The sequence below is a fragment of the Centroberyx affinis genome, unplaced genomic scaffold (genome assembly GCF_046629955.1).
Source record: "Centroberyx affinis isolate AG114_WGS23_722 - 3 ecotype Tasmania unplaced genomic scaffold, CSIRO-AGI_Caff_v1 ptg004027l_1, whole genome shotgun sequence".
NCBI lineage: Eukaryota > Metazoa > Chordata > Actinopteri > Beryciformes > Berycidae > Centroberyx > Centroberyx affinis.
Window position 1 is genome coordinate 1 of NW_027281828.1, and position 13,597 is coordinate 13,597.

General features: G+C 40.2%; 1 protein-coding gene across 1 annotated transcript in view; it reads right to left on the bottom strand.

Moving 5' to 3' along the window:
- Nucleotides 1-4,994: 4,994 nt before the first annotated feature.
- lamb4 (laminin, beta 4) overlaps nucleotides 4,995-13,597 on the bottom strand; it is a 41,034-nt gene continuing 32,431 nt past the window's right edge. Inside the window, exons 28-35 of the mRNA XM_071542164.1 lie at nucleotides 12,435-12,637; nucleotides 11,418-11,621; nucleotides 11,057-11,201; nucleotides 9,905-10,112; nucleotides 8,606-8,741; nucleotides 7,259-7,426; nucleotides 6,047-6,200; nucleotides 4,995-5,192 (exon numbers count right to left, since the gene is read on the bottom strand). Coding sequence (XP_071398265.1) covers nucleotides 5,053-5,192; nucleotides 6,047-6,200; nucleotides 7,259-7,426; nucleotides 8,606-8,741; nucleotides 9,905-10,112; nucleotides 11,057-11,201; nucleotides 11,418-11,621; nucleotides 12,435-12,637 — 1,358 coding nt within the window. The 3' untranslated portion in view covers nucleotides 4,995-5,052. The remainder of the gene's footprint in view (nucleotides 5,193-6,046; nucleotides 6,201-7,258; nucleotides 7,427-8,605; nucleotides 8,742-9,904; nucleotides 10,113-11,056; nucleotides 11,202-11,417; nucleotides 11,622-12,434; nucleotides 12,638-13,597) is intronic.

Here is a 13,597-nt window from a genome sequence, read left to right on the forward strand (position 1 = left end):
ATTATCATTATTATTATTATTCATTTCATTTTTTGTATATATGTATATTTTGTATATATGTATCCAGTTATGTACTCTTGTTCCCACCAATCAGGTCGCCATGCCACCTAATTGTAGAGGGAGTATATAAACAGTATATCTGGTACCAGTAGTGGAAAGAGTACTAGAATGTCCTACTTAAGTAGAAGTGTCACGTTGCTGATATTTTACTTAAGTAGAAGTAAAAGTACTGTTGTAAACATCTACTTAAGTAAAAGTAAAAAGTAGCTTATTTATATTGTACTCAAAGTTACTGAGTTACTTTTTAGAAAAGAGAACGTTGTTAGATGTGATCTTTTCCATGCAATCATGAAAGGACGAGAGAACAGAGTTCAAACTCGATTATTTTAATTGGAAAATCTGGACATTGCAAAATAAAGTGCACAAACAGTCATCTTCTTTGATGACTGACTGTTCACTGCAAATGGCTCCAATTTAGGATTATCCAGTTTCTGATGCAGAGCCATAAAATTTGTACTCTGTAATGGATGTGATTTAAAATGGAGTGAAGTGCATTACTAAGCTAAAAACGTCCTTAAGTAAAAGTAAAATTACTGACTTGAAAAATACCCAAAAAAGTACAATTACACAATAAAGCTACTCAATTACAGTAACGTGAGTAAATGTAATTAGTTACTTCCACCCTTGTCTGGTCCTCTGGTCTAGAACGCCCTGAAGACCTGCTGAGGCTGAAACGTTGGTATCTGAACACTTTGTGGTATTTTGTTCTTGACTTTGGAAGATGTGCCGCCTCTGTTCATTTTTGACATGTGGACACAATTACTTCTATTTAAGGGATTTTTTTTTTTTTGCTTACAAAGAAGTCCTTGTTCTTGTTTGCTCTGCCATTTCTGAGCTTCTATTCTTTCCAAACTATCTTTGAGAAAATGAAATATCTGCCATTTGAAAAAATGTGACACCTCCTCTAACAAAATGACTGTTGGAAAGTAAATTGATTGAAGCATTCAATAAGCTATCTTGAACCTTAAGTACAAAGTAAAATTTTATAAAATATAATAATTTGTGGAGTTTTTTAATATTGAGTAAATAACATGAATTTTATTTTATTTTTACAAAATGGATATAAAGCATTATTTTTGAATTTGTTTTTTGTTTTTTTTACATTTTACATTCTGCATGTTCCAGCACTAGAGGCCATGATCTACCTCTCTCTCTTCCTCTCTTCAGGATATAAAGCATGTTAACCTTATGTTTTCTCCTGGATCTTCAGTCCCTGCAGCAGCAAACTGTTCACTGGAAGAGTCTGATCCACTGACCGGTTTGATTCTCTGAGAGACTCTGCATGTTGAGGCTTGTGGAGCACAAACGGCCCGGAGGGGAGTGGGGGTGGGGGGTGGGGGGCAAAGAGAGAGGGTACTTCTATTGTTGTTCTTTTGTTTTATTGTTCTTCATCTGTTATTTCATGTTATGATGGATTTCTATAGTCTGTTTTGTGAGACAAATGTATGCTTTACCTTTCTTTCATTTTTATGGATGAGCACCATCAGTGCACATTTGCTTTGGCAATATTGTTACACAACTGTCATGCCAATAAAGCTTATTGAATTGAATTGGGATGGGGGGGGAGAGAGAGAGAGACAGAGAGATGGGGGAGAGACAGAGAGACAGAGAGAGATGGGGAGAGAGAGAGATGGGGGGGAGAGAGAGAGACAGAGACAGAGACAGAGAGACAGAGAGATGGGGGAGAGACAGAGAGACAGAGAGAGAGAGAGAGAGACAGACAGAGAGAGATGGGGGGAGAGAGAGAGACAGAGAGACAGAGAGATGGGGGAGAGACAGAGAGACAGAGAGAGATGAGGAGAGAGAGAGAGAGAGAGAGACAGACAGAGAGAGATGGGGGGAGAGAGAGAGACAGAGACAGAGAGACAGAGAGATGGGGGAGAGACAGAGAGACAGAGAGAGATGAGGAGAGAGAGAGAGAGAGAGACAGACAGAGAGAGATGGGGGGAGAGAGAGAGACAGAGACAGAGAGACAGAGAGATGGGGGAGAGACAGAGAGACAGAGAGAGATGAGGAGAGAGAGAGAGAGAGAGACAGACAGAGAGAGATGGGGGGAGAGAGAGAGACAGAGACAGAGAGACAGAGAGATGGGGGAGAGACAGAGAGACAGAGAGAGATGGGGGAGAGAGAGAGACAGAGAGAGAGAGAGAGAGAGAGAGAGAGAGAGAGAGAGAGAGAGAGAGAGAGAGAGAGGGATGGCTTGGTTTAGAGCTTCTGCATGATTTTAGGCCCCAGACTAACTGGACTGTAGCAAACATGCACCTAACCATTAACAGAGAAATGGAAAGTCCATTACACTGTGTGTATTTTCACAGCTAGAGCGGTCAGTGAAGTGGAAAGTCATGAGATACAGAGAAAGGGATTAGAAAGGGGGATCAAATGTTTCAAATGTTTTGTGTTGTAAGAATCAAGGCTGGTAGTAACTAATTACAGTAAGTAACTAAGTACATTTTCACTGAAATATTGTACATTTTAAATCACATCCATTACAGAGGACAGATTTTGTGTCTCTCCAACGTAAATTGGCCAATTGTGGATCTATTCACAGAGCCACAGTGAGTGGCTTTACTTTGTTTCTGCACTTTATTTTGTAGTTTCTAATTTTTCAAATCAAAAGAATCTAGTTTGAACTCCGTCCTCACTCCTTTTAGAATCACATGGGAAAGATCACAGCTGACAACGTTCTCTTTTCTAAAGAGGAACTCAGGAGGTTTTACTCTGAGGACATTTTATATGAGACTTTACTTATGTTTACTGAAGTACATTTTCACACCAGTACTTTTTCTTCTACTTAAGTAAAATATCAGCAAAGTAACAGTTCTTCAACGTCTAGCACTCTTTCCACCGCTGGTAAGATTACGTTTTCAATCCCATTCAGTCTAAACAAGTTTTGTAAATTCCCCAATTTTGTCGTGAAGTCGCGTTTCTAGATAGTGTAGAAGCCTGTTTGTATTTATTGGATTACATCAAGTCAAAAACAAGAGGATCGAGCTCAGAGGCAAACGAACACATGGACACATTTCCCATTTCCAACCTGACAGTCAGTCACTGTTTAATCTTGTGACACTGCTGAAAAAAAGATACAAGCTTTGGTATCGAGGTGGTCAATCCAACACACAGGCTTATGTACAAATAATACACTAGATTGAAAATATTACATAGCTTTAAATGGTACATTGTAAAATGGGAGGTAGGAAATTCAAAACAGAAAGTTTCAAAGCTTCACAAGCTTTTAAGCACAATGTCAGTGAGTAGGCAGATTAAAATGTCACCCTGAAGCCACTTAAGAGGAGAGAGAGAGAGGAGAGAGAGGAGCTCAGGACAGACAGAGAGTTTGGTCACAGAGCGCCGCCTGGTGGGCATGAAGATAACTGACAGTGGTGGAAAGTAAGTACATTTACTCAAGTACTGTACTTAACAACAATTTTGAGGTACTTGTACTTTACTTGACTATTTCCATTTTATGCTACTTTGTACTTATACTCCTCCTCATCCTTTCATACTCAGTACTTCTTCCACCACTGATAACTGAAGTCAGATTTGTAGTTGAGACAGAAAATCAGAAACACAAAGGGAAAATACAGAACTAGGCCCATCGTCATCAAGCGTCTCAGAATTACTCTGAGGAATCAAATTAAAAGTGACTGTGACCAAATTTACTCACAGTTTTGTCGTTTTTTCCCCCGTTTTTTTTTTTTTTTGAGGGGGTGTGGAGGGGGGGACACTTGAGTGAGTGTACTGCACATTTCCAAACAACAAGACAGATTTTTTTCCTCAAATATTATTTAGCGCATTTCATCCAGTCAGTGACTTTACAGTAAAAAGAAAAACAGATGAAAACAGAAAGTGCAAGTAAGAGAGAGGAGAGATCAGCAGAAGAGAGCGAGAGTGAGATAAAAACACTCTAACGGAAAACATTTTTTCCTCATGATTCTCAAGTTTCTCATGAGAAAAAATGCAAAAAAAAAAAAAATGCATCATGTCACTTTGGCGGCTCATAATAACTTTCTCTTACTCCTGTGTACAAAAGCAGGAGCACATCTGTGTCACTCTGAGAATTTTGGGGCAGTTGGGACCAATTTCTTACTCTGAGACGTTTGATAACTACGAGCCCAGGTGTTGAAGTAGTTACACTCATTGGCCTTGTGATGATGCTATATTAAAGGTCAGACTCCACTGGTCCGACTGGAGGGATGCTGCGTCTTGTCACTGATTGGCCCAAAGGCTTCCTGCTTCATTCATGGGGGTCGACATGTTTACTTGTTTCCTAAATGCTTTTCATTTGGTCTGGGAAAGCTTTCAGAAATCTCTAAAAAATACTGACTGGATTACACCAGAAACAGTGTTGCAGATATAAAGGATCGAGGCAGCGGGGGGTCTAGCAGGTAGGAAGCCGTCCTGTAACAGAATCATCTCAGGTTCGATCCCCACAACTTCAAATGTGTCAGTTAATGTGTCCGGTTGCAGTATCGCTGTAAGTCTCTCTGCATAACAGCATCAGTTAAAGCTTAAAGGAATAGTTCACCCAAAAATGGAAATTCTGCCATCATCTCCTCCCCCTCATGCCAGTTGAAACACAGGTGAAGTTTGTCCATATAACACACAGGGAGGCTGCAGCACAACTCCATAGCAGCCTTCTCCAAAACAACTGAAGTCAGTGGGGACCAGTTCTTCAGAGTTCCAAAAAGACCTACAGTATATTTACACCATCATTTAGTGCAAATCTTAACTACAGCTGATTGATTTGCAACAAATAATGGTGTATAGGTCTTTCTATTCACAGTGTGATTGTTTGGCTGTTTTTGTTTTGGAGCTCTAAAGAACAGGTCCCCATTGACTTCAGTTGTTTTGGAGAAGGCTGCTACCAAGTTGTGCTGGCAGCCTCCCTGTGTGTTATATGGACTAACAAATTTCACCTGTGTTTAATTTGGCATGAGGGTGAGTAGATGATGACAGGATTTTCTGACTTGTGCTGACTTGTGTTCCTGAGGCCTAGGAGGTGCAGTGAATGTATCCTTCTACCCGCTTGGCGATCTCCTTCCGGAGGGAATCCACCGTCTCCAGCAACATGGCAACCTCCTTCGCCTTGTCCTCTTTACTCTTGATTAAATCCTGGATCTTCTTCTCCAAATCTGGCAACCGAGACAGAAAGAAAGCAACAAGAAACCTTTCCATGAGAAAATACTACTACTACTACTCAGAGGTGGAAAATAACTAAGTACATTTACTTGAATACTGTACTTAAGTACAATTTTGAGGTACTTGTACTTTACTTGAGTATTACCATTTTATGCTACTTTATACTTCTACTCCACTACATTTCAGAGGGAAATATTGTACTTTTTACTCCACTACCTCTATTTGATAACTTAAGTTACTAGTTACTTTGCAGATTCAGATTATTAATACAAAATATAATCAACTAATAAATTGTGATGTATTATTATAGATTACTGTAAGCTACCCAGCAGTATATAAAGTAGTGGAAATCAGCCCCACCTTTTCCAGCTGCAACATTAAAGTGATGCTTACACATTAATGCATCAATAATTATAATTCAATAATATAATATATACTGTATTATTCTGAAATGGGCCATTCTGCATAATGAGTACTTTTACTTTTGTTGCTTTAAGTACATTTTGATGCTAATACCTTTGTACTTTTACTTAAGTAACATTTTGAATGCAGGACCTTTACTTGTAATAGAGTATTTTTATACTGTGGTATTTCTACTTTTACTTAAGTAAAAGATCTGAGTACTTCCACCACTGCTACTACTACTACTACTACAATAATAATAATAGTGGCTGTTAGTTCTACAGCAAATAAGCAGTTAAAAACATACACTTACAAAGTTACAGAATGAGAGACAATAAAACAGTAACTAAAAGCCAATAAGATAAACATGTACAATCGTATACAACAAATATAATTAATGAAAGCACTGTCTGTGAAAGAAACTCAAATCTCTTGGAATGTCTACCTTCAATTTGTTTAAGTTTGTCCTCTACTTTGCTTTTAATCTTCTCCGCCTCCATCGTTATGTTCTTCAGCCGTTCGCTCGCCTCGTCCTGCAGAGTCTGGTTGGAGTTTTTCTCCTTTAAAACATCAAACAGGTTCTTCACGTCTTCCAGCTCCTGTTGGAAAAACATATCAGAAAAAAACAAACTCTAAGAATCCTCAACTACAACAATAATGTGAATGAATGTATCACTTTATAGGTTTTAAAACATCTTGCCAAAAGACTGCAGTTGAAAATTATGGAAATGTTGATTAATGTGTGTTGTCCTTATAAATAAACAGAAACAGAAATAGAATGTAACTTAATGAGTACGTCGCACACTTCATTAGCTGCGTTGGTGTTACTTGACTGACCAGACTGATAATTCCTCTGAATATATTGCATGTTTGTTTCCCAGCCTGCTTCTTTTACATATGCGGACCAGATCAGCCTCAGCCTCAGCAGGGCCGCAGCCAGCTGGGGAAGGGACCGGGTCTTTTTCCCCCCAAAATTGACCTTTTTATTGTCATCACATGACATATTATCTGACACCTTTGTCTCACTTATTAAAACAGTTCCTTGTTTAGTTAAGGTACAGAAATTGTACTTATACTTCAGTACATTTTAGAGGGAAATATTGTACTTTTTACTCCATTACATTTATTTCACAGCTATAGTTACTAGTTACTTTTCAGATCAATATTTTACATTTAAAACATTTGATCATCTTTATAAAATAACTATAAAATAGCATTGTTATAGATTAGACTACCCAAAAGTAAAGCTAAATTGTTAAGATTAGCTTCACGTTGACAACTTTAAAATGCTGCTTACATGTACATGTATGTCAATAAATCAGTATTAATATTCCAATAATTTATGAAAAATATAACTCTCTAAATGGGGACAGTTTGCATAATGAGTACATTTACTTTGATACTTACTAAGTACATTTTGCTGCCAATACTTATGTACTTTTACTTAAGTAAGATTTTGAATGCAGGACTTTTACTTGTAATGGAGTATATTTACATTGTTGTATTGCTACTTTTACTTAAGTAAAAGATCTCAGTACTTCTTCTACCACTGCTTAAAATAACAAACCTTTAGTATAAACAGACTATTCATAATCAATAGCTTAAAATGCATGGTATCTAAACCAAGATGAAAAGACGGTGTGTGGCTGCAGCTTACAGTCTGGGCGTCTGCAGCGTTGGCTAAGGCGGAGTCTGCCGCCTGCTTGGCCTCTCTGGCCTGCTCCCGGTTCATCTCTGTTTTGTTCTTCAGGGCTTCGATCTCATCCAGCAGGTCTTCAGGAGACTTCTTCAGGTTCTTTTCAATGTTGTTCAGCTTCTCTGTAATCTGTGGGTCAGAATGGAGTCTGAAACATGTTTAAACATATGGATGGATGGATGAGTGAATGGATGGATGGATGGATGGATGGATGGATGGGTGGATGGATGGATGGATGGATGGATGGATGGATGGGTGGGTGGGTGGATGGATGGATGGGTAGATGGGTAGATGGGTAGATGGGTGGATGGATGGATGGATGGGTGGGTGGATAGATGGGTGGATGGATAGATGGGTGGATGGGTGGATGGATGGTGGATGGATGGATGGATGGATGGATGGATGGGTGGGTGGGTGGATGGATGATGGATGATGGATGGGTGGATGTATGGATGGATGGATGAGTGGATGGATGGATGAGTGGATGGGTGGATGGATGGTGGATGGATGGATGGATGGATGGGTGGATGGATGGGTGGATGGATGGATGGATGGGTGGGTGGGTGGGTGGATGGATGGATGGATGGATGGATGGGTGGATGTATGGATGGATGGATGAGTGGATGGATGGATGAGTGGATGGATGGATGGATGGGTGGATGTATGGATGGATGGATGGATGGATGAATAGATAGATGGTGGATGGATGGATGGATGGGTGGATGTATGGATGGATGGATGAGTGGATGGATGGATGCATGGGTGGATGTATGGATGGATGGATGGATGGATGGATGGATGGATGAATAGATAGATGGTGGATGGATGGATGGATGGATGGATGGTTGGATGGGTGGATGGATGGATGGATGGTGGATGGATGGGTGGATGGATGGGTGAATGGATGATGGATAGATGGATGGATGGATGGATGGTTGGATGGGTGGATGGATGGATGGATGGATGGATGGATGGATGGTTGGATGGATGGATGGATGGATGGATGGGTGGATGGGTGGATTACGGGCGGAGATTTGTGTCACCAGACAGCTGAATTTGAATTATGTGTTCTGAATTTTTATGTGATTAGTGAAATTGAATGTTGGCAATTTGAATGTTATCTTAACCAATATTTAGGCACAAATAGAAAGAAATGAATTTAGCTTGTTTGTTAGTTTAGTTTAAAGAAATGAACTGAAAGATATAGGTGTACAAACAAAAACTGTGTATGATGAGCCAAAGGCATTTTCATGATGGACAACAACACCGCGAGAGGAAGAGAGAGAGAAAATGACGACTGATATTTACATCTTTGGTTTGATCTGCAGCCTTGTCTTTGTTGCGGCTGGCGTCCTCCAGGTCGTCGTTGGCCTTGTCCTGCGCCCTCTCTGCATCATAAATGGCTTTGGTGATTTCTTTCACATCAATGTCCTTGGTCCTGTCCCTGGAAACAGGAAGCTGCAACATTCACACCACTCCTCACCACTTCCACTGAAAATCTAAAGACCTCAAGTGACGAAATTCCATTGAAATAGTTGTTATTCTGCAAAAGTCGACATTTTCCAAAAAGATCCCATTTATCCTGTTGTTTTCTGAGTTTTTAGTAATGAACTCTGAAGATCAAGCTAGTGACATCATTGGGTTATGCACTGTCACTTTCCTGTAGTAAACATCTAGAAATTATGAAAAACATAACATCACTGTCCATAACATTTTCTTTCATCTGTTACAGGCAGTGTAGTTCACTGATGTCACTGGATTGCATTTTGAGCTTGATCTTCAAAGCGCACTACTTTTAAAGCCACAAAACAAGAGAAAAATTTGATATTTAGGAATTGGAATGTGAATTTTCAGGAAAATGTCGACTTTTGCACTTAAAGCTAAAATTTTATGAAATTTCCCCTTTAATGCACCTTCAGTGTTCAGGCAACTGAACTCAATTTCAGTAGAGTAAGTAAGTAAGTTTCATTAAAAGCCGAGTTCAACCCCTTTATGCCAAGCTCAGACTACACAGAGAATATGTATTTTATGATGTGTAGTATGTTAGAGCTGTTGTGCTGTTGGCAGTGTTTTGTTGTTGAAGAGGACGCTATCTGGGTGGTCTATCCTCCACAGAGAAGTAAGGTAATTAATGTTTATATAACGCTTCCTTCACACTGTACAGATTTGTTTCCTAGTGTGGAAACAGAGGGAGACAGGAGTCTCACTGTACCTATCTGTGCCTGCAGTCTTAGCCCCGTTGGGACTGGCCCTACACTGCGTGGTTTCCAGTCCCAAGTCCTTGCATTAAAAACCTTGGTTTTTTGATCGTACAGGAACTTTGACTATGAGTGGGCAAGGTTTACAGACCGAATTTAGCCAATCTGACAAGCTTTCTGGGGTCCTTGAACCCTTTTCTGTTACATAAGTAAATCATATTGTTTGAAAGTATTTACAATAAAGTATAAAATCTTGCCGTTCTGTGGCTTGTCCTTGTTTTCATATGGATTTCTTAAAAAAGGCAGCCACTCTTCTTCTACACTTTCTTCTCACAGGGAAGAGACTTAGAAGAAGAGTCGTCTGAGCTTGGCATAAGAAACACAACCCATGTCTTCCTAGTGTGCTAACTTGAGATCCCGGGCTTTCTCCAGCAGATCCTTGGCTTTCTTGGCTTGCTCATCCAGCCTCTTCAGATCCTCCTTGAAGTCTGTGGGGTTGGAGAGCAGATTTTTGATGTTGTTGATCATGGAGCGGATCTCGTCCGGGGATCCTGGCAGCTGGATGGCCAAGACGGCTCTGGCCATCTTCTCAATGTCCTCTGGTGGAACCATCTCATCTGTTGGTGAGGGAATACATCACTGGGTCAAATAACTTTAAGGGCTCTATTGTCATGAATCAAGGTGCAGACATGGGTGGTGGTACAAGTTCACAGGCGCATGAACTGTGTCCGCATGAGAGTCCCAAATTTAACTCACAATCTTGTGCTTTGAAGACCTGTGCTTTAACCTCAAGGCCAACTCTGGAGTTGCTGAGCCAGAGGGGGGAAACAAAAAAAGTTTTGTGATAGTCCAACCTATGTTGAAAATATAGCCGCAAGCAGTTAGGCATTACGGTTTCTGAGCTAAGCGTGCTCAAATTTCATTGGCTGATGGCAGCCATGTTTTTTTTACTGTACTACTTTATTTTTGTATAGCCTGATAAGGATTTACACCAAGTTCCAGTTCAGAACATTTCAGATTCCTGGGACAAACGGTTGAGGATATAAACAATTTTTCGTTTGGATTGGACAAAGCATTCGTGAAATATTCCTGAAAAATGTCAAAGACACCACACCCACAAACTGGAAATCAGGGTGATTGAAAAGTGTAGGATAAATAATTATTTATCCTACACTTAGTTCAGCCTCCACTGATTCTATCAACACCACTTTTGTTCTAATCACAGAAAAATCCAGGGACTAGTTTGCAAAAGTAGCAGAAACATTTATATAATGTAATAGTAAGTAGTATGCATATAGTATAATAATACTAATGACGCGCTATTGATCCTCTCAGGGAAATTCTCTTTTGGTTTTCCCCCTCCAGACACCTGATCAGCTGCAGAACAGCGTTTGAACCCTATGGTTTGAACCCAGATAATCCAGTTGAAGGACAGTTTCTAAACTCTAGGCCACCCAGCTGACTCAGTGTGTTCAGTGTCTGTCATACTGACCCATCAGTAGTCAGTGTGTTCAGTTCTGACCCATCAGTAGTCAGTGTGTTCAGTATCTGTCATACTGACCCATCAGGTACTCCTTGACCTGTTTGATGAGTTCCTTGGTTTTGCTTTTCTCCTTCTCAAAGTTTTCCTTCTTGTCGTTGATCCTGTCCTGAAGTTTGTCTGCCAGGCCCTTGGTGTCCAGAGCCACCTGTCTGGCATCATTGATCTGAAACAGGAGACAGGGTTAGAGCTGGAGAAGTTCTACTTGTGGGGGTTAAGTATTTAAGGATTTAAAGGAGCAAGGATTTAAATGGCAAGCTTCAAGTTACAAGCCTGCATCTCTAACCTCTTGGTGAATGTCTGTCTCAATATAGAAAAACACTACGGGGAGTGGACTTCCCAATCTCTCTTAAAAACATACACCAGTCGTCTGGTAACTTGCCTTATTTTTGGAGTCCTGCACTTTGTTCAGCAGGTCATTAATATCGTCCTCCACTTTCTCTGCTGTGTCTGTAGCATTGTGGCTCAGCGGGACGCTTCCTCTGCAGTTGGGACCGCCACACTTTCTCTTTCCCAGGGGGAAGCGACAGAGAGCGCCTCCACATTTTGATCTGGAGCATTCCTCATCGCCCGGCGCTCCGCAGATCTGCATGAGACACAACATGGACAACCAGGTTTCTACTATACAAATGTATTATCATGTCTTTTCGTAGATAGACATCGCTTCGTTTTAAGGGTCACGAGCCTAAAGTTTTGAGAACCACTGCAGGGTATTATATTGCCACTGTCCTGTGATGCCTTGAACACAGAAACATTTTTTCTTTTTCTTTTCTGCAATTAAAACAATTGTTTTGCAGAGTCTGTGACTTTTAGCATCCTCTTGAGTGCAGAAACCTTTTAAGATGATTTCTAGATGATTTCTTGTCTAGATCATGGTGGACAAGAATGGAGTGAACAAGAACTTACTGAAACAAAAACTGGTTTGTACAATAATATTCATAGCATTTATAGCAATACAACAAATATGACTACATAATTAATCTGACCAGTATACTACTTAGAGGAACTAAAAAATGACTGTTTCTTGTATCTCCTGACTGGTGTGATATAAATGACTTGGGAGTGAAGAAATGAAGGAACTGTAATATAAAAACAAGTGTTTTACATTATTGTTTTTACATTATGCAGCAGTCGTGCTCGGGGCTAATTTTATTTCCACACCCATCCCTGTTTGCTGCCAGTTACGGTTCTAGTCTGGGTTGAAGTGCTAAAACCATTTTCACACTAAAAGAAAATTCAGAACATTCAGAACTACACCTCTTTGCATTTTACAGGATATTTTTCGCAAATAACTCCACTGTTGTTCTAATTTGACGTTTTCTCTAGCAGCGGTGGGGTTCAGCGGTGCTGAATGAATCTAGAAACAGTGAAAAAACAATGATTTCAGATGAACGCTCACGTCTTCGTTGAGGTCGGCCACGCTCAGCGCCTTGACCTTCTTCTCCAGCTGAGTCATGTCTCCTCTGCTGCTGCAGCTGGCCAGCTTCTCTTTGATCTCCTGTCGTTTGTCCATCGAGTCCTCCAGCGCCTTGTTAGCGTTCCTCACCCTCTTCTCCTCCGCCATGAACGCTTTATGAAGCTTCCTTATCTCATCCATCAGCTCTGAAACATGAAGGTACGGTGAAACGTCAAAATCGATGATGAGGTCAGAAATGATTGCACAAGATGTCTCCTCTGTAATTTTATGCTGCAGTTGTGCTTGGTTCCACAAGTGTTTCTGTTTTGGGCCCAGTTATGGTTCTAGTGCAGATTGTAATGCTAAAGTCAGTTTTCTCTGGATACTTAAAGGGGCAATAAGTAAGATTTTTCCCACCCCATACCACAAAATTACCATAATATATCATTAGGGCTTCATAGGGTTCTTGATCAATACCAGTGACTTATTACTTGACCAGGGACTGAGATTTCTGGCTTTCAAAACCCACTTTTCAGCTCGTAGTTTGTTTTGGAACAAAACTCCCCACCCATTGGAATTTCATGGCACTGCCAACTTTGCTGTTGTTACAGTTAATGGAGAGGAAAGACTGCACAGAGAAAATAGAGAGGAAAATTAAAGAAGGAACTACATATGATTTGAGAAGATATTTTTTCCAAAATGACATATCCACCATTTAAAAAATTGACTGTCACTCTCAGAAAATGATGGTACTTTTTAAAGATAGTAGGTAACTCAAGGTAGACAAAACCTCTATTTTAGAGATGGAATGCCTATGTTTTTAATAAGTAAGTTGAATAATGAATTTCAGGTAATGATTTTGTTGCAAAATGGACATATGGATCTGGAACAGAACTCTTCATATAATCACAGAAATGAAGCATCGCGTTAGTTCAGGCAGAACACTGAAATCGTGCACGCCATCAGCTGATTGGCTATCAGTTGTCCAATCCAAGCTGACTCTCATCACCAATCACATTCAAACAACATGAGGCGGTCTTTATAATCTGCCAGCTCACACTGCCGTTCATTCATGCCGCTGCTGTTGACCCAAGTCAATGCAAATTCCTTCCACCACCCCAACCTCCTCCTGTATTATCTGCTCCCAGGATGCTTGTGCAAGCTAT